Raw genomic sequence first — 22,720 nt, forward strand, 5'->3', positions numbered from 1 at the left:
CACTTGAAAGGGGCAGGAAAATTATGCAATACCTGCTGGGAGCAGGTGCTGCAAAGTGAGAGGTGGGGAACCATGGGGAGGGGCAGGATGGAGGTACAGGCAGGGACGGGGGCCTGGGGAGCAGCTGCAGCACAGAAGGTGAGATGCAGTTCATGTGTGTGTTCATTCTGTGCTGGAGCACCGCACGGTGTGATAGACATGATCGTGCTCCTGGTCGTTACAGTCTGTAGATAACTGCATCCCGTCCCCTGACCTCGAGCTCTCCGTTCTCCTATTGATTCAGCTGAAGTACACATAGCTCCTTTTGCACTTCAGCTGAACAGTTGCGTACTGACCGGGCTGGAGTAGGAGTTGAGAGGATGCATCTCTGCTCCCGCTTTTCCAAAGGTCCTTCCTGATGCTGAAGTGCAAAAGATGGAGAGCTTTCCTGCTGCACCTAGCCCCGATAGGCATGGGCGCCCCTACTTTGCTGGATGTGAGCTTTGCAAAACAAGAAGTTAAACTCCCAGAAAAGTTGTTGTGTAACAGAAACCTGGCAGTAGCCAGCCTGTACTCACTGTCTGTGTCTGCTGCAGCGCCTCGCTATTGCCAAGGAGTTTGGGGACAAGGCAGCCGAGCGGAGAGCATACAGCAACCTGGGCAACGCACACATCTTCCTCGGGAGGTTCGACATCTCTGCTGAATACTACAAGTAAGTGCTGGGGTTAAAGCAGACTCGGGGCAGACGTTCCCTGGAAATTCCCACCTATGGCAGTGAATTCATAGGCTCGGGGGAATGTGACAAGGGGCCTGGTGGCAAATTGCCTGTGTGGCGCTCAGCGGTGGCAAGTGATGCTGCCACCTGCCAGCCAGCCTGCAGAGTGTAACAGGCATAAACCCCAGCACAGTGCCCACCAAAGCTGGGACTTCCCTGTTGCCCCGTGGAGGTGCCCTACAATGATCAGGTCTGTTCATCTCTGCCTTTCCGTGCAGGAAAACACTCCAGCTCTCCAGACAACTCAAAGACCAAGCAGTAGAAGCCCAGGCTTGCTACAGTCTTGGAAACACGTACACGCTGCTTCAAGACTATGAAAGAGCAATCGAGTACCATCTAAAACACCTGGTGATAGCACAGGAGCTCGGAGACAGGTAAGGGAGTGCCTCAGGGGGTGGCATCTTTGCTCTGGTGGGCTCAGAGCACCGGTCCTTCCCTGTGGGTTTGTTGTTCTCCACCTCCAGCACTAAAGAGCAGCAAGATGTGTTCTTGAAGGCCTTCAGAAATCTTTCAGGGCCCGGGCCTTAGTCCAGCCATGGTTCAGAAAAGTAATATGAGTGAGACCTTTATCGTGTCGTTGAAACCTGGGGATCATGCCTTTAAGCTCAGCCTGTCTGGGGTGAGAGATTTCTAGTCAGATGTACTTCAGGAAAATGCATTGTATCCAGTGCTTTGCCGTGCAGCTACTGCTGGTTTATCCTAGTGGGGCCTCCCTAAAGCTCTCTCACATCACAAAAACTGCCTCTTCTTTGGAAACCGTGCAGATAGGACATACGTGTCACCCTGTCCTGATGCTCTGAGATGGGGCTGGGAACTTCCATGAAGAAATAAATGATAGCATGCAGCATGGGGAGATGATATATTTTGCTTCTTGGCCTCGTTATTCTTTGAAGTTTAGTCTCCCTTCTCTCTTTTATTTCTTCCTTTTTTTTTTTTTGACATTAGTTCCTTTCTCCTCTTTCCTCTCTGGATACTGCTGGAGCCTTCCTGCAGCTCATTAAGTGACTTTGCAGCCCACTTGTTCAGTGTTGCTGCTGCTGGCTCTTGGGAAGCCGGGTGTCCTCCACTAGATGGAGCAGAGGCATTAAAATGCGAGCTCCGTGGCACTGTCAGGGCATTAGCTGCTCTGGGAAGGTATAATCCCACCCAAGGGTGAATCATGCTGTGGGGGTGCAGGCCTGTGGGCTCCTGCATTTCTGGGAACACACCCCATGAGCAGAAGGTATTGAACTGGGTGACAAGAAAAATGTTTAAATGCTGATCAACCCGCCCAAACCTCTGAAAAGGGAGTTGCAGTCACGCTGAACCTCCCCCTGCGCCCCCATGTGCTTTTTTTATCCCCTCACCCCCCACATCTGCACGTTTGCAGAGCTAAGCAGGCTCTGAGCACTGGGTCTCTGCCTGCTCGTGCAAGCAGGTGCTGAAATCTGCTCCAGAGACACCTGTGGGGCTGGTGCGGACTGGCTGTGCTCAGGGGCTGAGCTGCCTGGGGCAGGTTTCACATTTGCCGGCGTTCTCTGGCATCTGAAAACAAGAAGCTGTGCCCCGGAGGTCTGGTGGAAATAGGTCAACGTTTGCTTGGCTGCTGCATGCAGTCTGTGCGTGCATCCTGGGTGACCTGCTGGTATACAGCAGGAAAATATTGCATCCCCGGAATGTTTTCTCCGTGCCACGTTCCTGCTCATTTAGCTCTGGGCTGTTATGGAGTAGAAGGGCTGGATGTTACTTGCCCTCGTGATGCACTGTGTATATCTGGAGGAGAATCCTTGCTGTGTGAGGTGGAAGCTAGATGGGAGCTCTCACTTCTGCTCTCAGTCTGGCGCTCACAAATAAAGTCAGACCCTTCTGGGTCTGTGCTACACGGCTTAGCTGCCTGCTGCTGTGGGTACAGGCCCGTTTCTGAGGCTATTGCTTGTCCTCTGATCTTACTGACTTCAGCGTAAGAGTCGTTTAAGGTATACAGTGTGTTTCATTTTCCTTTGCAGAATATTCTGTAAATGTAAATTTAGCTAGGAGGTCTGGCACTTGGTGCTCTTGAGAAGGAGGCCATGAAAGGGTTGCTGTGCTGGGTTTTGCCCAGAATTTCTGTGGTTGACAGCTTCCTGTTTTGCAGGGTGGGAGAAGGAAGAGCCTGCTGGAGTCTCGGAAATGCCTATGTCTCCTTGGGGAGCCATGAACAAGCTCTGCACTTTGCAAGGAAGCATCTTGAAATCTCCCAAGAGGTATGAGAAGCTGGTTCAGGTCAGAGAGAATCAGTCCTCCCTGTTGAGGAAGACGTGTTTTTTATCCCAATAAGTTAATTTGATATAGTTCTTCTAGCTAGGAGTGCTCTGGAAAGTGCCTGCCTGTGTGCTGTTTCAATGTTGTCTTTAGGAACTGCTGGGAAGTGTTCATTTCATGAGGTGCTCCCAGGCCTCCGCTTACTTAAGGCTAATGTATTTGCTGTACGTTGCTAGTAACTGATAATTCCTGGGTGAGGAAGGGCCCAGGGACCAGTTCTCACCTGCTGGTCAAGGTGCTGTGCACCCAGCTGGTGTGAAGAAGCTCAGGTACCTCCTGGCACCCAGTCTGTTAGTAAGGCCCCCCTCTCCTGAGCACCAGGCTATGAGATCCTGAGGAGATGGACCTTGTGATTCCAGCTCTGGTCTGGCCTGACGTCCTAGCACGTTACTATGTGGAGAAAAAATGCCAGCTTCTGTCCAGTGGCTGGTGACTTCCAGAAAACCGCTGCGTTTTGCGCTGCTGCAGTGTATGTGTGACAAGTTGTCCTCTCTCAGTGGAGCTGGCAGGGGGTCCCAGCTGGGAGGTGGTGAACTGGAGCACTGTGCAGACACGATTTACTGCTGATTCGGGGTGGGCACAGCCTCCAGCGAGCCCTGTACCAGCGTCACCATTTGGGGTTCCACGTGTGCAGCTGCTCTGGTTTTCACGAGTGTGCTTGCCCAGCTAGCTGCAGCTTTCCAGGTACAAAAACACGAGGCACTTTCGGATGGCTCAGATGTTCAGAAAGCAGGAAGGCCGTTGTTTGCTCTTTCCAGCGTGCTATGAGGAAGTTGGTTGTGGCCTCTTTAAAGTTCCCCGGATGAAGAAATTGCCCTTTTGAAGCACTAATTGAAATCCCTGCATGCAGGCGTTGTGTGTTCTCCTGCCTGTCTTTAGGCTGGCTGAATCCTGGAGCAGGGCTGACACACCGGCCTAATGATGCGCTTAATTATACTTATCAGACATGCAGGAGAAATGCTTTTCTTTGGCCCTGAACATCTTAGGACAAATTAACTTTTCCAGCTTTTAGTCTGCCAGGACTGTGGCGGTGTGGGGCTGGTTACTGGGAGCCAGAGGGCTGTGTGCGTTGGTGATGGGAGGGATGGAGCAGCGCCTGGGGACTGCTGGGGGCGGAGGGGAGAGCCGGGGCGGGCAGGGGGGCTCACAGCGCTGTTCCCGTCCCGAGGTGATGGCTGTGATTGCCGAGCATGTCAGGAGCAGGTTACTCATGGCAGGTGGCTGATAAACTCCCCCACATCCTTAATTACGGAGTGGTGCAGAGACCGTGTCCGTTTGTGGGGAGGGCTTGTGTCAGCTTCTAGCAGCTAGTGATTCTCTTAGAAAACTGTTTTATTGTGGGCTCGGGACTGAAGTTAGTCGCCTGTGCTGTTGTGAGCAGCACCATCGCTCTGCCCAAGAAAAGCCTGCTGCAGTTAAACCTTCGCACACTGACGTTTCTAACTCATTTCCCAACACCCTTTTCCCCTTCTCCCCCGACATAAACCTGACAGTGACATCTGAATCCGAGTGAAATCTGCTCAGAGTAACCGCATGGGAAGCTGCTGCAGGGTGATCAGAGGTTGCTGCAAAATTTCTGCTGAAACAGCCCGAGTAAAAGCTAGATGCCTGGAAGACTCGGAGGCTGCCCCGGCTCTCAGACACTGCCCTGCAGGACCTCTCGTGTCTTCATGTGGTGGGGGGCTTCTGGGGAAACCGGGGCACCCGAACTGAGGGCAGAAAGCAGGGCCCTGCTGTGGTGTGCATGTAGGTGCTCTGATTGTCCTGCCAGTGTTCCTCGGAGGGTAATAAGGCCTTGGAGAGAACCTCGAATGAGTGGAAATCAGGGAAGCATTTAACATCAAGGGCTGTGAAACCGAACCAGGACGCGGTAATTTCACTGGAGATGATGTCAACAGCAAATCTCTTGTAATTGGCAGGGGATTTATGCCTGATGATAAGCTTGTTTGATCTGCCTCCCTTTACTGGTGCTTGGGGCTTTGTCATAAATAATGTGGGGATTTATGATTTTGTTCTGGGATGGCTCGCGCTGCAGTCTATCTCGGAGGACCACAAAAGAGCTGTTGCAAGGCGTTTAACAGGGAGTCAGGGAACAGCCAAGGTCTCTCTCTGTAGCAGAGGCTGCTGTTCCTCTAAAGATTGGAGGCTGCTTCTGAGTGACCTCTCTGCGTTTGCTGGTGATATGCAGCGCAGTCATTTTCATGCTTGGTGTTAACCTTTGAGGGGCACCCAGCAGCACGTCCTACAAATCCCCATTTTAAGTAGCAGGAGCCACTGGAAAGATTCCTGAATATCTGCCCTCAGCTCCTTCAGGCTGGTGAGAGATGGGACTTTTGAAGAAGAAAAAAATAAAGCATACACAGGAATTTGGACTGTCTCAATTTTAGTATTAATTTATTATCTGTGCATATACTTCTATCCCAGTTCTGTAGCTGCGGGTGAGCTGTGCCCCTTCAGGTCACTGTAGTGAGCTCTGCAGAAATGCTTTTCGAGGTGCAGCCAGCACACGGCACACCGTGCGTGGACCCTCCCTGAGATCATCACCAGAGTAGTTTTGGAGAGTTGTGGTGGTGTTGAAAAGCTGGGTTTGTGTCTCGGGGTGTCTCCAAGCTCTCTTCTCTATGTGTTTGCTTTGGTATGGGACTGGCAGGCCCTTAGCTAGGGACTGTTTCCTTGGAGCGTGTTCCCTTTTAACCAGCTGCCTGTTGGCTTTCACCTGCAGATCGGGGACCGGAGCGGGGAGCTGACGGCCCAGGTGAACATGGCCCAGCTCAGGTCAGCCCTCGGCTTGGGCCCCGGGGACGAGGACGTGGGCACGGCGCAGCATTATTCCGGCTACGAAGCACAGGGTGAGTGTCTGGGCTCTTGCTGGTGCTGTGAAAGACGCAGGATGGTGCACAGGGAGTGGGAGGTGTTGGCAAGTGGGAGGAAATCTGAATGCTGGAGGGAGATGAGGCTATCAAGTGCCTTCACCAGAAAGGAGGCTGCAGTACGTTTGCAGGGAAAAGAATGTGAGGACAAGGGGTTTTTGGCACGCCCTTGTAGTGAATCCCTGTGACCCAGATCTCCCCTGTTTCACAGCAGAACCCTTCGTTATTGCATACACCTGGTGTGAAAAGCTTGCTCTGACAAAGGCCCACGAACAGCATCTTATTCTCCACTCCTGCTCTGTGCTTTCCCTAAGTTTCAAGGACGGGGAAGGATCTACCCCAAGGAGGGCACGGAGTGAGTTAATGGAGTTAATCTGCATTAGGAATGAAATCCCACGTTCCAAGTAGCGAACCAGCTTTTGTCTCTTCTGAAGCTCTGCAGGGCCTTTTTAACTGATTTGACTGATAGAGGGAGCTTTCAAAAGGTGACTGGCAGGGATTTTTGGCTGCTGTCATTCTGATTAGCACCCAAGGAACGAGCCTCCAACACGAGCTGAAGGCAGGCTGTGAGCATCAGTACGCTGGGTGCTGTCTCATACCCAGAACACATGCAGTGGTGCTGAGGTTGGAAACAAAGATGTTACAAGGCTCGGTCACGGCAGACGAAATGGCTTTATTTTACCACACTGGGCCTGGGGTTGTTCTGCCTCTGCTCCCCAGGGAGAAGCCACGCTGCCAGCCCGATGCGTCCCCTGCTCGGGGACCGTCTGCCTGTCCTGGGGCTGCCACCACGGATGTTTGTGGGTGCCTGGCATGGGGCGCTTCCAGCCGGCTGTCCCGTAGCTGTGGACAGCCTTATTAATTTACACAGATGAAATTGCATCCCAGGAGGTGTGGGCTGATTAAATATGACCTTGTTAGTGCAGACGCATCTTCTGAGGCGGTGTGTTCTTCCCCTGCTGGTAGGGCTCGCTCAGAGATGATGCTCTGGTTGAGGCACGGTGTTTTAGGAGGGAGAAAGGCTGCCTGCGAGGGTTTGCTCTGTGTATTGATCCTGAAGGTGTAGCCTGCTACGTCAGTGCTAAAGCTTTTCCTGAGAAATCGAGCTGTGGATGAGGAGCCAGCGTGCCCTGCCGTGCCCCATCAGGAGCTGCAGGGGAGCAGAGCTGAGTTCAGTCTCCTCGAAGGCCATGCGGGCCACGACAGCTGAACCAACCTCCTTCTGCACGTCAGCTCCATCTCTGTAACTGCTGGGGAATTTATTAGCTAGCGCCTTCTGCTGAGTCCTGGCACCTTGTCTGAGGTTTCCCTCTGGCAAATTATTTTGCTCTGAAAGGGGGTCAGGAAATTAACCTTGGTGCTGCTGCTGCTCCTAGGCCAGACAGAAGCGTGGAGGAAAGGAGCCGATGTGGGTGCCAGGTCCCACCGGCTGGGGAATGGGGCGCGCAGGAGGAAAACAGACTTTTGGTCCCCGAGCTGAACTCTGCAGGTGAGACTTGGTGAGGCAGAGCCTGCCTGCCTGTGGCCCGCGGGCTGCTCGCACCCCCCCGGCGATCCAGATGTGCCTGTGCTGTTAACGTCTGGAGCCAGGAGTGAGTTTCCTCTCTCCTGAGAGAGCCACGTTATTCCGTGTGTGGTCACGGAGAGCAGGCGAGGGCTGAGCTGGCTGGAGGTCGCAGTGGCCTCGTGAATCCGTGGTGCCCTTGCTCGCGTTCCCGAGGTCGGGGCCGTTGTCGGCAGCAGCACAAAATGTTCTCTGAAGGAAAACCAACAAATAACCGGGGCTTGCTGTGTGGGAGAGGGATGCAGAGCGGGGCCCAGGACAGGGGCACAGAGCGGGACAGGGGCACAGAGCGTCGCGGCACGTTGCACACAGCTTGCTCTGGTGTGTGCATCCCGGGGGGAAAGGCGCTGTCCCTGTCACAGACCTGGAGAGAAGGTGGCTCTGCGGGGCAGCCTGCGGGAGGGGAGCCTGGCTCCCTTGGTTTCTCCCTAATTCTCATTCTGACTTCATCTCTGTCTTTCTGAACCCCAGTGGAGGATAAAAGAGGCCACTGACGTGTCTCCGAGCCCTTCAGAAGGGAGATCTATTTTATGGCTGCCAGGCACTTTGGTACCCTGCTGTGCACTTATTAAATGATTAGAAAAGCGTGATTATTTATATTATTAATAGCAGCAATTTACAGCAGGAGGAACATCTGCTTCTGTAATAGGAAGCAGGTGAGACAGTTGAGATTCAAGTTGACTTCTGAACCAGGCGTGCCTTTTGATGTCATGGGGAGAAGAGCTTTCAGATTTTTTCCCCTTCAGATTGTTTTCCGTGCTTAAGGTTGTAAAATGGCTGCATATTCATAAGGATGCTAAAAGCGTCGGATAGAGCAGGCGTGCTATCAGACACACGAATGTCACCAAGCAGGTAGAATGAAGCTTCACAGCAAATTTCGGTTCTGGGAAAATCCGTCCAGCTGGCTGAGAAACCCCGAGCCCTCAGACCGGGATGTCCTTCGCAGGTCGCTTGTTTCCAAGTCTTGGGCATTGTCCTCCACCCGGAGCCTGGGGGAGGAAGGAGTGTCTGGTGTTTTCCTCTGCTGCTTCGGCTTCCTCTTGCTGAGCTCTTTGTGATTTAATTAATATTCTGAGAGCAGTTGGAAGTCAGAAGACAAAGCTGGAGGCCAGGGAAGTGGGGCAGCGCTACAGAAGTCTTGTGAAAGCAACGACCTTGTGAAGAAATGCAAACAGGGAGAGCTTAAAGCAACAAACCAGAAGAAGCTGGAGAGGAGCTAAAACACAAAGCAAATAAACAGAGGTTGCGTCTGCTTCTCTGAACACACGAATACACGGCCCTGCAAAGTGGTCTTGCCCTCTTTCACACGCTGCGAGTTAAGAACTGGGTACGGGTAGGCTCTTGCTGTTGGAGGGAAGGGAACTCGCCGCGCTCGTGAGGGATTTGTGTTGCAGTGGTCAAAGCAACCGTGAGCAGCGAGAAACGCTGCCTGGTGCTGGGGGTGCCCCGGGTGCACGTGGCCAGCTCTGCTAGCCCAGGGCTGAGGGTGCTGCCCTGCGCCGCCCTGCTCTGGGTCGGGCTGTCTGGGCTGAGGCTCCAGCCCCTGCTCAGCAGGGCGCGAGCCGTGCCTGGTGCTCCACGAGCAGTGGTGGATCGGGAGCGCTCGACCTGGCCTCGAAGCAGCCTGTGGCAGCGGCACCGAGGTGGGTGAGCTGAGGTTCTGTGTGCACAGCGCTGCCCTGCAGCGTTCCTCTCTTCAATTCCTCCTTGTCAGCTCTCCCCTCTGGAGGCTGGCACCGGCCGGGGGCTGCCTGCCAGCCGCAGGGAGCACAGGGAAGGGGCTCACCCGCTGCCAAAGGGATGGAGGTGTCGGGCACAAGGCAGAGAGCAGCCCTGGCCGGCCAGCTCAGCTGGATTTTCAGTGCTTCTCTAAAAGAAAAACCGATTCTGGGCTGCTTTTCTTTTACACTCAGCAGCGTGTCAGCCTCAGCTGTCACCCCTGATGGCAGCAGTAGTGTTAGGAGGTGCTGAGCAGCACCTCTCCTGGCAGCTGGGTGTAGGTGGGGAGGGATGCAGGTGTTCTGGAACGCGTTGGCACACATGTAGATGCTTTCAGAGCGTTGCGTGCTGGTTCCTGGCACGGTTTCCATGCTGTTTGCAGTACACAGCCACCGCTGCCCAGCTGTGCTCAGCGAGCTCGGAGGGCAGGAAAGGACTCGGCTGCGAGCCTGACTTAGAATCGTAGAATATCCCCCCAGAATCGTAGACTTCCCCCACTCTGCACAGCCTCTGCTGAAAAAGTGGGGTTACGAGGCTGCTCTGCTCGTCTGCGCTTGGCTTTCAGGAACCTGTGTGAGAGGCAGCCGTGCTTCAGGTGGTGGTAGTGGGGTGAGGAGGTGGGCAGTCCGGGTAGGCACGAAACCCGTCTCCTCCTGGGCGGCGATCAGCTCCGCGTGGCTTTCGGTGTGGGTCTTTGCATCCTCGGTGCAATTCTGAGCTTGCTTTCTTCACAAGAATCTTTGAACCCTGGGATAAATTAGGGGTAGAAGAAATCTGCTTTTATGTTTCCCAGCCTGTTTGCTTGCTTGCTTGCTTGCTTTAAATATCTTTGAAGTATCTGAGAAGTGTTTAGGGCTGCTGAAATATGCTCGGTTGACCAGCCCCTATTGACGCAAAGCGAGGAGGAGGCAGTGCTGCCAACCCGTACCAGCCTGAGCCTCGGGCTGGGGTGCTGTGCAGGGATGGTCCTTCTCTGTGGCTTTCTCGACCGTGCTGCGAGGGGCTGTGGTGGGTGACAGCCGAGGGACGTGGCCCTCTGAGACCTTCCGACAGGGGGACAGCGCGAGGCTGCGACTTCAGTGTCCGCAGACAAGGCTTAGCTGAGAGGTGCAGAAAGGCCGTGGGGGGACAGCCAGAGACATCCTCGACATGGTGCGGCTCCTGAGAAAGCCTGAAGAGTGTAGAAGCTTTGGGGCGTGTGGGGAGGAAGGATTTTGAGGTTACGGTAGCTTCCCCAGCCGACCTCCGGGGGAAGGAGAGGGAAGGATGGGATGGCCCCCGGCTGGGGCAGCAGAAGGGATTTCTGGCAGGGCTGCTCGGAGCTACCCAGGCTCGGCTGATGGGAGCCGAGGGTCAGGCCTGAGCAGCAGCCCCTGGGTGCAGGGACCCCCGACCCTGCAGGCCTGCACTGAGCTGCCGTGGCCACGCTGAGAGGCGGCAGGGCTGGGGAGCACAAAATGCAGCGCGTGGGCAGCCTGTGCTCTGCAGCCGAGTACGGGGTCACCTTGCTGGAGGCTTCAGCACGTAACCTGCCCTGCTTCTCACCGTTCAGATCAAGTAAGCGTAGCCACAGGAATTGTTTAATGTTAAGTATCTTCAACTGTATTTGATTTTCCTAAGAGCTGATGGGCTGCAGCTCAGCCTTTGTCCATCCCAAATAAAGGGATGAAAGCCCAGGGCCGTGCTGGTTAACTGCACCCTGCGTGTGCAGCTCTGATGGATGAGAAGTTCACTCAACAGAGTAGCTCTTGGCCGAGTGGAAGGCAGAATACAAGGTGGCCTGGAAGGGGGTTTTTTTTTGCTCAAACAGATGCTCAGCAGAGCCCCAGCTGTGGGTTCAGATTTGTGCTTGGTATGCTCCTGGGCGATGAGCGTTGCCTCCCACTAAGGCACCTGCAGGAAGGTCTCCAAAATGACCTGAGAGCTGTGGTGGTCCTTGCCGTGATGGAGCAGGGCTGGAAGGATGAGAGGAATGCTGCTTGAATGGGACAGGGGCTTGTGGGAAGATTTAGGATATCTAAAGGATGGCTCTTTGTTATCTCTGAGTCTTCTCTAAACCTCTGAGTAACCTCTGCTGTTACAGCTGTTAAATCACTTCAGTAGCACTGATGAGGGGAGATGAACCTCTGAGTCATTTGGATTTAAATTGAGTTATTTAGCACTCAGCTCAGACTGCCCCAGCATTAGCTTTATGAAGTTTTAAAAATATTCTTCCCAAAGTTTTAGCAGTATTTAATTCTCTCCTCTCGCTTCGCCCTGTACACGAGCTACCTTCCCGGTGTCAATGTGAAGTGCAGCAAGACTTCCAGCTCACAGCAGACGAAATGCTTCGGGCCTGGAGGAGAGGATATTGTGCTGATGAAATTCAGGTGCCTGTTTTATCTCGGTGCCAGGGGAGATTGCAAGTGCTGGAAAGGAGGAATGAGGAAGAGGCTTGTTCGCAAATCCTTTGGCAGAGAAGATACAACGTGGCCTTTGGCAAAGCCATCCGTTAAATCAAGGAACCTCTTGTTGTGGGGAGAGCTAACTTCATGGAAAGGGTCAGTTCCTTACACAAACCCCTGCTCAGAGCTGGGAAGCCTGAAATCCCCTTTGGCTGCTGTTCCAGGCTCCTGCAGCCATCCCAGCTAGAATTACTTTTTATCCTTAAAGGTTTTTGTGCAGGGGACTTGGTCTGCTTTGGCACTTCACTGGACACACCGCTCCACTTGGCAGCAGGGCTGGCCCCTTGCCTGACGGAGCCGGGCACTCAGACAACAGAGCTTTGCTTAGCAAAGAGACCTGGGGCTTGTAGGGAAGCAAAGAGACCTGGGGCTTGTAGGGACAATCGGAGCTCGTGAATTCAAAGGCCAGCGTGGCCAGCCACGTGCCAGTAGCTGGAAGGTGCCTGCCTGCTGCAAGCTGGTGACAGATTCACAGCAGCCTCCAGGAGGAGGGATCGAGTATGTTGCCCCCTCTCTATAGGATTTTGCTGTGGGTGTTTGATCCCCGCACGGCTCTGGCACGTGTTGTTCTTGCCCTCCCTGAGTCAGCCTGGAGGACACAGCTGCTCTGACTGGGCTTGTTTAGCTGCTTGATGGTGCCCGTGTTAATTACTGCGTGTCACTTCCTAGCTCAAACTGAGTGTCTTTTTGATCTCTGCTTGTTCAACACAAGCTTGTAACGGGAGATCAGAGGTCACGAAGCTCTGCTATATACTGGCAGAGAAAATCTCGCTGTTTTAGAAGAAAACCAGGTGTTCCTGCCAATCCTACCATGGCTGTTCTTGAATTAGCCCGAGGTTATGTGCCTCCTCCCAGCCTGCTCCACCCAGTTCAGTTTATCTCCCCGAAAATCCTTCTGTCCCCAGAACTATTAATCTGGTAAGCATTGCCTAGGGGAGGTCATGGTTCTGCAAGGCCTCCCCTGACATGGCTCCAAGCTTCCCACAAGGCTTGTATTTGACTTTGTCAGGTGGTGCATCGTTGGGTGCGCTGTATGTTCTGTATCCTGCAAGTCCAAACCGAGATGCTTCATTCTTTGGCCTGAATTGCCAACACTTTATTTGCAAAAAGCCATATTCCAGCATTACTCAGAGAGAAAATGATGCCTGTTGCGGATGGGGAAAGGTGGGGAGGGGGACTGGAATCAGAGACGTGCCCAAAATCACAGCAATCAGTAATGGTTTGTAAGGCTTCAAGATGTAGGATAACCTTATGCTCAAAGAGCCTAGCTTTTCTGAGCTGCATTGGTTTTGCTCCTACTGGGGGAAGGAAACTCCTTTGTGTCATCTCTCTCCAAGGAGGACTTCTGCTCCAAGTCCCACCTCGGCCACATGAATGAAGGCTCTCCTGGGATGTGGTCCAGAGTGTCTCCTTTCTCCCCCCTGAGAAGCCTCTGTGCCAGCCGCCCACCCTGGATGCAGTCAGCCCGATGTCCCGGGGCTCCTGGGTGCTGCTGACGTGCAATATTGCTGTGATATTGCTGGTACTTCCAGCCAGTTGTTCAGCTGTCAAACTGGATTCAGGAGGACGTGGAACTTGGGTGACACACGTAAAGCGTCTTCTGCCAAATCAAGCAGATGAGCATCTCAGTTCAGAAGTAACTTGTTTTTGTCACTGCATATTGTACGTGCATGTATATATTTAAAGGAACACTTTCACTATGGAAAAAAAAAAGCTACAACACTTTTGTTATTCTGGAGAAGGTTTTTGTAGTGCTCAGGATCTGTCTGGAAGGCTGATATTTGCTCAGCTGTGTGCTGGTCTGTGTGCCAACGAATACAGCACTTTGGAGCTAGTCAGAGCAAACACGCAGGAGCCCAGTCTTCCCAGCAGAAGAGGTTTCATTCCTGTCCTCTTGGCTTCCAGCTTTGATATGGGGGGCCGAGAATGCAGGACCTTGCGTGGGACCAAAGCATTTCTGAGGAAGTCTGACGTGACAGTGTGCTGGAAGCAACCTTCCTCCAGCTTTCCCTGCCACCCTGACCCTTAGCTATGGGTTGATTTTTGTCCTTTCCATGTGTGCTGTCCTTTCTGTTGCAAGCTGTACATGTTCATGGCTTTTGTCTGGACCATAGAGCCCAAAGAGCCCTCATTTAACTGCTAGGGAGGAAAAAGTTGTCTCAGCCATGTCAGGGTTCCCCTGGTCCTTTCCGCTCTAAGGGATGGGTGGGCAAACAGATGGCCCATCCCCTAGATCGATGCACAGCAGCTTGGTGCCAGCGTTTTATGGCTCAGTCGTTGTAAATAACTGATATTATTTGCTTTCTCTATTTAGAGAAAAGTATTGTTCTGTCCCAGTAACATCAACTGGGAAAACAAATGCCGGCATTTATCATGCGAGTGCTGGCAATAATAGAGGTCAAGTGGATTTATAGTGCCAGAACCCATTACATGTTTGAAGACTAATTAAAGCCCTAAATGAGCTGCTTGTCCTACTGGAGGCTTTTTTTATTTTTTTTTCCTTTCCTTGCTGCTGTTTTTTTTTCCTTTTCTTTTTGAAGAGCGCTTGCTGTAATAATGGAGCACCAGCTAAACAGAGATTTCCTGATTAGATGTCAGCAGTGAAAGATTTGAAATGCTCTGCGTGCGTTGAGATCGCTGGACCATATCTCCACTGTTAGTTCGGAGCCTGGTAGGGTTTACAGACCTGTCTTCCTCCCCAAACAACTGCCTGGCTGGTCTAATTTAATCCTATTTAACATTTAGAGCGGTCTGCCACAGTCGAGGTTCTGAAATGCCGGGGTGCGTACAAAGGGAGGAAGGCAACGTCCTGGGCTGGTGAAATCTGCCCCAAGGAGAAGCCGATATCTCAGTTGATACAGGTGTGGAAGGAAATGACCTTTCCAAGAAAATACAGCAACTGCCTCTGCCAAGATTTGTTGTGTTCTTTATTGTGCAAAGCCTGGGCTCTGCGGGGTATCTCCTACCCCCCCCAGCTGCCCTGGGGGCACATCACCGACCTACGACATGCGCTGCTCGGCCGGGAGAGCTGCAGGGCGATTGGGGATGACACTGGCCGTGTAACCTTTCCCTGTGGTTTCTGTGGAGTTCACTGTCAGGTTTAATTCTGCTCCTTGTGGTGCAGCCACCCCAGAGGGACATGGTGCCATCCGGGCCCCCACGTAGAACCGCCCCTCGATCTGCATCGGGGAGCTTGCTCCATCTCAGCCAGGGACGCGGCAGGCAGCTCTCCAAGCTGGAGATGGGGGAGAGCCTAGGAGTCATCAAAGCACACGTCAAGTTGATGAGAGCTGCTGGCAGGGCTCCCTGAGTCGCTGCTACACATGTTGTGCTCGATCTCGTCAGCTCTGAGCTCTCGGGAGTGCTAGCTGGAGCTGGAGACTGTCCATGCAGGAACAAAGCTGCCCACGCTGTCTGCCCAGCTTTACCCTACTGCAGAGTTACGCGGGGTCACCCATCGCTGTCCTGTAGGAGCATGGAGCAGTGGGAGGAAGCGTAGCGGTCCCCCCGTGTCTCATTGCCCCACCTGGCTGGAAGCAGGGGGAGCTTTGTGCTGAGCAGGCACTGCCAGGGGCGCGTGGCTTTTTGAGCAGAGGCCTGGTGTGGTCTTTCCCCTAAATATGCTGAAAAAAAAAACAGAAGCCCTGAAAAGCAGAGTGTTGCCCTACACTTAATCAGCTTGAGGAGCCCAAGGACAGCAGGAGCGTGCGCTGTCAAACTTCTGGCTGTGAAGAAAAGATTGTAGATAAAGTTTCTCGTATCTGTGTCATCACAGGTAGCATACAGCCGTGGGGAGGGACTGTCCCCATCTCTGCAGGGAGATGGAGGAAAAAAGCAGCATCTGGATGGGTGTATGGCGGGGATGTATTGGGTGAGTGTCTCAAGGACAGAAGACTGGAGAGTATTTGTGACGGGGGGGGATACGAGGGGGCTAGGAGAAGGAAGGATGTCACAGCTACATGCAGGCGAGCACACGAGCATCTCCCCTGCTCTGCCCCAGTAAAATCCCACACGCACCACGAGAGTTCGTTGCTTCCTTCCAGGTAGGGAGGTGACGGATTTTCAAGTTTTAAAACACGGGAATGTGAAAACCGTTAAACGCCCCAGGAACCAAGCTGCAAAAGCAAAAAGTAAAAAAAAAACAAACAGAAACCCCTCCTTGGTTCGTGGGGGTGTTGAGAGCACTGGGGGGTGGGTGGGGGGAGATTTTGGAAAAAAAAAAAAAAATTTAAACAGAAACAACAACCCTGAGCCTGAGCACTGAGAAGAACAACATCCGAGGAGCTCCAGGAAAACAAGCCATGAATGCGGGCAGTCAGCAGCGGCGCTCAGCTGATGTTCACAAGAAGGTTTCGACTTGCTGTGTTAGAGACCTCAGCAAACCTTGAAGACAGAGAGAGCATTTAGAAATGCCCCTGAGGTTTTCCGTTGCTCTGCAGTAGGCTTGGTAAACATGCCAATAAATACCGGAGAGAGAAGAAAAGCCCTTACAGAGGAACAGACACCGGTTTTCAGCCGCTCAATCTTCTGCCTCCACGGCGGCTGCTGTCGGTCGGCGCCGGGGAGAAAGGGGCAGCGTGGATCCGAGCGCTGGGGCTGCAGGAATTGCTGGGAGAATCGCTTCTGAGGAGGATCTGAGCACACCTGGAAGTTACGTTCGGAGCTGTCGGAGGGAATGTCCCGCTGGAAGGCAGCAAGCTAGCGGGACTCGTCGCGTCGCGGCGTGCCTGTGAGTATGGGAACCTCTCCGCTCTGCGGCAGGATGAGCGCGTGCGGGCTCCTGAGCGGGTCTGCCAGGGGAAAAAAGGGGAGAAACTTTTCTGCGAGCGTGGTGGGAGCTGCTGCCTGCTTCCATCCAGCTTATGATAACCCTGGCTGTAGGTAGCATCTCAATTCTTCTAGCTGCTGGCGCTGCCTGTGGGACAGCTCGGTGCGAGCGAGGGCAGAACCGGGCGCTTCGAGGCCGGCGTCTGGCCCCGGTGCTGGTCGTGTTTTCTTCAGGAGGAAAACAGCCGAGCTGGCCTGTTGGGAAGTTGAACGTGTAATTCCTAACTTCTTCCTCTCTTAGCTCAACCGAATGCGAAGTCTGCGCGGTAACAGAGGAACACCAGCACCAAAACAACGGAAAAAGACAAACGGTTCCGCGTGCCCTAATTGCTGGGGTCGTCTCGGCTGACGACGTTTATTAAATTAACAGAGAGGAAGGCAGGCTTTCGCAGAGCAGAGATTAATGGTTTCTGGCCAGGGGTTTAATGCTACTGCAAATGTACAAAAGCACCTGAGGATGGAGGTGTGTAATTAGCGACTCTTTAGCCTGTTGGAAACGCTGTGTGTTTATCTAATCAGACGCACTTTGCTTCTTCCTCGCTTTCCTGGAAGTGGCCCTTAAAAGCTGCCGTGACGCACGCTCGCTTCCAGATGCCGCTCTCACCTCTCGGGCATCGCTTTGAAACCCAAACGCGTGATCTGGTTAAGTGTTTGTGGGTGTCTTTTGTCGCGGGCTCTCCTTGCTTCTCCGCTTGCCGAGCTCCTGCCGGCCGACGTGGCAGCTCCGGGAGGGCTCTGCTTGGTCTTTGCTCTTGTGGCAGCGTGGGGGGAGACCCCGCAGAGCTGCCTCCTTCTTGCTGGTGCCCCCAGGGGCTGGTGGGAGCACGGTGGAGCGACGGGAGCCGGGTGTGAGGTGTCTTTGAGGACCTCGGCTTTCTTTAGGAGCTCTGGGTCCTCCCAGAGGGAGCCAGGGCAGGCTGCGCCGACCCACTGAGAGCTGTGCGGCCGTCTCCATGCTGTGGCGGAGAGGGCTTGGGCTCCATCGTTTCAGCTGTCTTTGTGGTGCACATCCAGCCTGTGATAACGTGTTCAGATAGCAAAGAACCGCGTCGTGTCACCGGTATCCAGCGGCATGGGTCTTTCCCATCCTCCTCAGAGTCGCTCCTTATGATACCTTAGCAAAGACAAAATAGCGTAGTTAAGACTTCTTAGTAAAAATAAGCAAGGACAAATGAAAACGGTAACGTCAGGAGTTCTGCCTGCTGTATCGAGGGCAGCAAAGTCCTTTCTTCCTGCCCGAACCAACGGGAGAACAGCCCCAGGTCTGAGCCCGAGCCAATGTCAGCAGCAATCGCCGAGCTTCCGGGATCGAATCCGGGTTTTACCGAGCTGCTGCCAAGGCAGCGATGGCTCTGCAGGGTGCAAGAGGGTAAAGCTTGGTGCAGACGGCAGCGGCGTGTCACTGCGTGTTCTCCTTGCTCTCTGACTTTGCTGTGTGTTCAATATCCATCCTCCACCTATTCACCACCTCCTCCACTACCTTCTTAACTCAAAGCCTGCTGCTGAAGTCACCTTCAAATGAAGCTGATGCTCACGTGCTTTTCGGAGAGACAGAAAATGCGCATAAACGTTTTGCTGCTTTGGCTGTCGTGGCTGCAAGAAGTAAATCACGTTGGGGTAGTAAGGAAGTCGTGAGGGGCAGTGGAGTTGCCTTTAGGTCATTTGTAACTAAGCTGTGGTATGGATGCGAAGCCCCAGATGATCTGAGCTTGTCCTCGTATCTCACGATGCTGAGCGAGGGGGGAATTTTGTCTTTGGAGGTGCTGCAGCTGAGAAACGCCCGTGGTTGCACCTGGAGTTACAGCAGAGCTGGGTGCGTGTTAATGCAGGAATCTGCTACCTGGCGGCTTCTCCATTTAATCACTGCCTTCTGTTCGCGGTCAGTCCTGAATTGGTTTGTCAGTTTTGGGCCTTCTCTCGTTAAGTTTGTCTGGTGAGCAGCTCGGTGGCACCCTGGGCTGGAACAGGGTCTGTGGGGGCTGCCGTAGGATATCGGAGCTGGTGGATGTTGGTGGGAAGCTGGGGAATCTTTCGGCTTGGTGAGCTTGCTGCTGCAGGAACCACACAGAGTTTAGTGGTTTCCGTTCTCAGGGCTTTGCACGAGGATGGTTTTCAAAAAAAAACTTCAGGAAAGGGCAGGAAAAGGGAGCAGGAAGGGGAAAGGGCAGAAGTTTTCCTGGATGTGTTAGAGGCACCCCAGGGCCATTTGGTAAAAACTGCGTGTGCCGGTGAGCAAGGCGAGAGCAGCTGGGAGAAGGTTGGAGGGAGACGTGCAGGTAGAGAGAGTGTGCAAAACAGAAGTCAGAAGCTGAACTGTTTTTCACCTTCTCTGTTATTGTTATAATACAGTATTTAAATTAATTTTATTAAATCTCAAATATCTTAATGGTTGCCAAATTTTATGTTTTGTCTGTCAGCTTCAGGGCAAGGTTTCTCTCTCCTTGAGGCTGGGCCTGTGATAACTTGAAAATATTTGGTCTTTCACTTAGTTTTCCAGCCCTCGTGACTGCAGAGCAAAGCTTTAAGATACGTCCCAGACGCATTCTTTAAGTTGAAAACATGGAGATAAAGCAACAAACCCACAGATGTATTAAACTGTATTTTTGTTATGATTTTTCTCAGTGCCAGTCCCCTGACCTTCCTTGTTTAGGGTCGGGCTCGTAGCTCTGGAATTTTGGAGACCTCAGCTGAGATCCGGGGTCATGGTGTGCCCCCGCTACTGGTTCGAAATCAAAAGCTTTGTGCAGCCCTCGCTGTTACTGGCTGTGCTGTGACAGTGCTTTGAAAAAGACCCAAAACAATAGAGAAAAAACAGATCTGAATCTCAAGGACAGCACAGCTGCAACATCCCGTCCGCTTGGCTTTGCAGCTAACAGTAGCTGAGGGTCCTGCCACGCTGCGAATTTGGTCTGCGTGACATCGGTGCTGCCGGTGAGTGACACCCTCCTGATGCGAGAGTGCGTTGTTTTGCAGGAGCCAGGCCAAAGAGACTCCAAAGAAACAGCATGGACAGCTTAGACCTCCTGAAGTTCCCTTCTGAAAAGGTAAGCAAAGATGGCTGGCTTGCCTCGAAGATGAAATGTCGGTAGGAATCTGGAATGGCTTGTTGGCTGCCTGCATGTGCAGGGAAGTATGCAATTAGCAGATAGCACGGGAGTCAATGGGATTAACCAAAGAGTGTTTCTAGAGAGCTCGGAGGAAAGGAACAGCTGGTCTAGCTAAAAAGGCACTTAGCTGAAAGCTGAAAAAGCCACTTCTGTGCTTTTTTTGAAAAAAAAACAGCCCTTTATTAAAGAGGATAAGCACGAGCAGTTTAGCCCCTTCAGTGGCTGGTGGCACAGCTCGGTGCCTTGTTAACCCAGCAGAGTGCTCCCTCCCGTGCAGACAGGGAAGGAGAGGTCAGGAGCGGGAGCTGGAGCGTTGCAGGAGGCAGAGGATCTTGTCCCAAGGGGCTCTGAGGATTGCCTCTGCTCTGGTTCACTGCTGGAAATGTCAGATCCAAGCAGATCAGTGTTTTCATTGCCTCCCCAGGGCAAAGGCTGTTTCTGCAGTCAGCTGGGAGGCACTGAGCCTTTCCACCTACAGGGATCATTTAAATTTCTGACAAAATCCTGCACAGGATCACTGGGTCTGCCCCGTGGCAGGTGTCGGTGCTGCCGTGTGGTTCAGCCATGCCCGATCCCAGGGGCAGGCAGCCCAGCTCTGCTTTTTGGGAGAGGCGTTGGCAGGAGTCATTTATATTCATGCGGTGCTTTCCAGGCACAGCTCTCCCGAGTGCCCCAGGGAGCATTTCCACTCTTGCAGAAGTGTCACAAAAAAAAATAATCCCCCAAGTTGTGGGTAGGTGCAGGGGGTCAATGGGAAATAAACTCAGGCTTGCAGAAACGTTTGAGTGCCTAAGCAGCCTGGTAGGCACCTGGAGGGACTGACGGAAGGTCTTTCCTGAATTTACTCTTAGGGAGTTGAATTCCAAGCACTCTTTTTGTTAATTCACCCGCCTGCGCAGAGGCCATTTGTCTCCTACCTGCTGTAACCACTGTGGGTCCATCTCTTCTCCAACCACAACCACACGTTCTGGGCCGGGTGGCTGCTGCCTTAAACCCCCCTGACATTCCCCATGCCCCTGGACTAGCATTCATTAGTCCAGAACCCCTGCCTCCGGGTACGGGTTGGACCTGAGCTGGAGGACCGACCGCGTGGGTTCTGTGTGATCGCAGTGCCCAATGTCAGGGAGACAATCGGTTGTGTGTCCTGATCGATCGGTTGTGTGTCCTGATCGATCAGTTGTGTGTCCTACTCATCGCAGCATGGCCCGGGGGCTCTGGCGGGGTGAGTTGTGCTACGTGTGATTTGTTGCTAATGCCGCTGGTTCCCTGCTCTTTGCTCTACAAGCTGAGCCTCGCTCAGTGGTTCAGGCAGGGTGGTGGATTTCAGGGACTCGGGGGGGAGCTGTGGGCAGTCCGTAACCTGGGAGTCAGAAACGAGTTGTTCCCCCCGAAGTGGTCCTGTGGGCATGTGTGAGCTCCCCTCTCCTTGCGGATGCAATTCCCCTTCCTCTCCTGCTGCAGCTCCCGGGGAGAGGTGACTCCAGCCTGGGGAGGGGGCTGTTTGCTTCCAGCTTGCTATGGGGAGAGTGCTAAGACTGCAAAGAATAAATCAGCGGCGTGAAATGTGACCTCTCCAGCACCCTCTCATTATTTTCTCACCCTCTCTGCCCTTAGCTCTGCCAGAGATAGCCTTCAAAGTCAGCAGGGCCCCCTGTTACCGAACAGGCCAGGAACTTGTGTGCAGTGCCCCTGCACAGAGTTGTGCCCCACCAGGCAGCAGGAGCGCTGCCTCCCTGATCGTCCTGTTCTCACCGACCTGTGCCCTGTTCCTTGGTTTGAGCTTCCCTGGTTTTAGCTCCCAGCCGTTGGCTCTCGTTCATTCCTCTCTCCACCAGAGTAAAAATCTCTTTGTCACATGCTGGTTTTACCCTGGAGGTGCTTACATGCTGTAATTGAGCCATCTATTCTTTTGGCGTGAAGGAAGCTGTTCGAGGCTTCTGAGGCAGCGAGGCATTGTGAGGCAGCTTCTTTCCACTTCTGAAACCCACTTTTAGGCCTGCTTTCCAAGATGTGGACACCGGCCCGGCTGCAGTTGGTCGCGTTGATAGCATCTAAGGAAATGAAACTCCCCTTCCTTGTTCTCACTATTCCTGTTTGTGTTTCAAGGAGTGGAGAGGGCATTTTGGCTCCAGCATCCTACTGCGTTGGGCTGCTGGTGTGCTGTGACTTCGGGTCCTGTTCAGTGTTTTTGCCTTCTCAGTGCTCACCTCTTAAAATCCCAGCCCCGTGGGTCCTTGGGTGAGCTGTGCTCCTGAGCTGGGCTCCAGCTTCTTTCGCCCGCACACAGCTGCTGGAAGGAGGAGTAAGGACACTGGGGAGTTCTCTCGGTGCTCTGTGAGCCATCATAAGGTGGTTTGCAGCGTGGAAACACCAAAGCATCAAGCAGGTTTAGGCACTCAGATCCTACTGGTTACGTGCCTGGTGCCTTTAATAAGGGCCTTTGGAGCTAAATGCTGAATGCTCCTGCTGGTGTTTCTGTATCAGGGCCTCATCTGCGTGAGAGCAGTAATGAGGTTGTTAGGATAATACAGGCAGGGCCATTAACACGAGGCTTTTGGCAGAGAAGGGATGGAGTTGTGTGCATCTCACGGGAAGGGAGTAAGGAAGGAGACGCCAGGTGAATGGCAGGGCCTGAAAAACCAAGCAGGGAGCTGCAGTGAGAGGAGACAAAACCTAGGATTTAAGAGACGTGTTATCTGTCACCTCGTTTCCGCATGCATTACACAGAAGTGACAGTCCTGTGTTTTGTATGGCCACGGGAGCACTGCAAACAAGTGTTTGAGACGGCCCAGGAGGACAGCAGTCCCCACGCGCTGGTGGCAGGAGGGTTGGTGGGAGAGCTGAGTGGGAGACTCCAACCCCTCGTGCTAATTCATGCCTCTACCTTTATACCTGGTTTTTTAAGAGGATGCTACTTCTCCCTATGGAGGGGTTGACTGTTGTGTGCTGTTCGGGTGATGCTGCTTCTCCACGCATTAAAATCCTCTGCTGCAGATACACACAAAATGTCCTTATTCAGCCCTGCACACTGTGAGTGGCAGCTCACACCATCTAAATGCCACGTTAACTTCTCGTTTCTGTTCATCCCCTGTTCTGGGGATGTTTGCCAACAGATCTCCACGTTAAACCGGGGACAAGCAATTTGTGCAATGACT

At 53.2% G+C, this 22,720-nt stretch overlaps 1 protein-coding gene across 6 annotated transcripts in view; it reads left to right on the forward strand.

Moving 5' to 3' along the window:
• GPSM1 (G protein signaling modulator 1) overlaps window positions 1-22,720 on the forward strand; it is a 72,150-nt gene that overhangs the window by 25,791 nt on the left and 23,639 nt on the right. For 5 of the 6 annotated variants that reach the window (XM_080561470.1, XM_080561469.1, XM_080561468.1 and 2 more), the window contains exons 6-10: window positions 576-691; window positions 973-1,128; window positions 2,868-2,976; window positions 5,757-5,883; window positions 19,432-19,502. In XM_080561470.1, coding sequence (XP_080417596.1) covers window positions 576-691; window positions 973-1,128; window positions 2,868-2,976; window positions 5,757-5,883; window positions 19,432-19,502 — 579 coding nt within the window. Of the gene's footprint in view, window positions 1-575; window positions 692-972; window positions 1,129-2,867; window positions 2,977-5,756; window positions 5,884-14,376; window positions 15,493-19,431; window positions 19,503-22,720 lie in introns of those variants that run through there. The other variant, XM_080561471.1, reaches the window with a different exon arrangement.

The sequence above is a fragment of the Anser brachyrhynchus genome, assembly GCF_964034855.1.
Source record: "Anser brachyrhynchus genome assembly, chromosome: 19".
NCBI lineage: Eukaryota > Metazoa > Chordata > Aves > Anseriformes > Anatidae > Anser > Anser brachyrhynchus.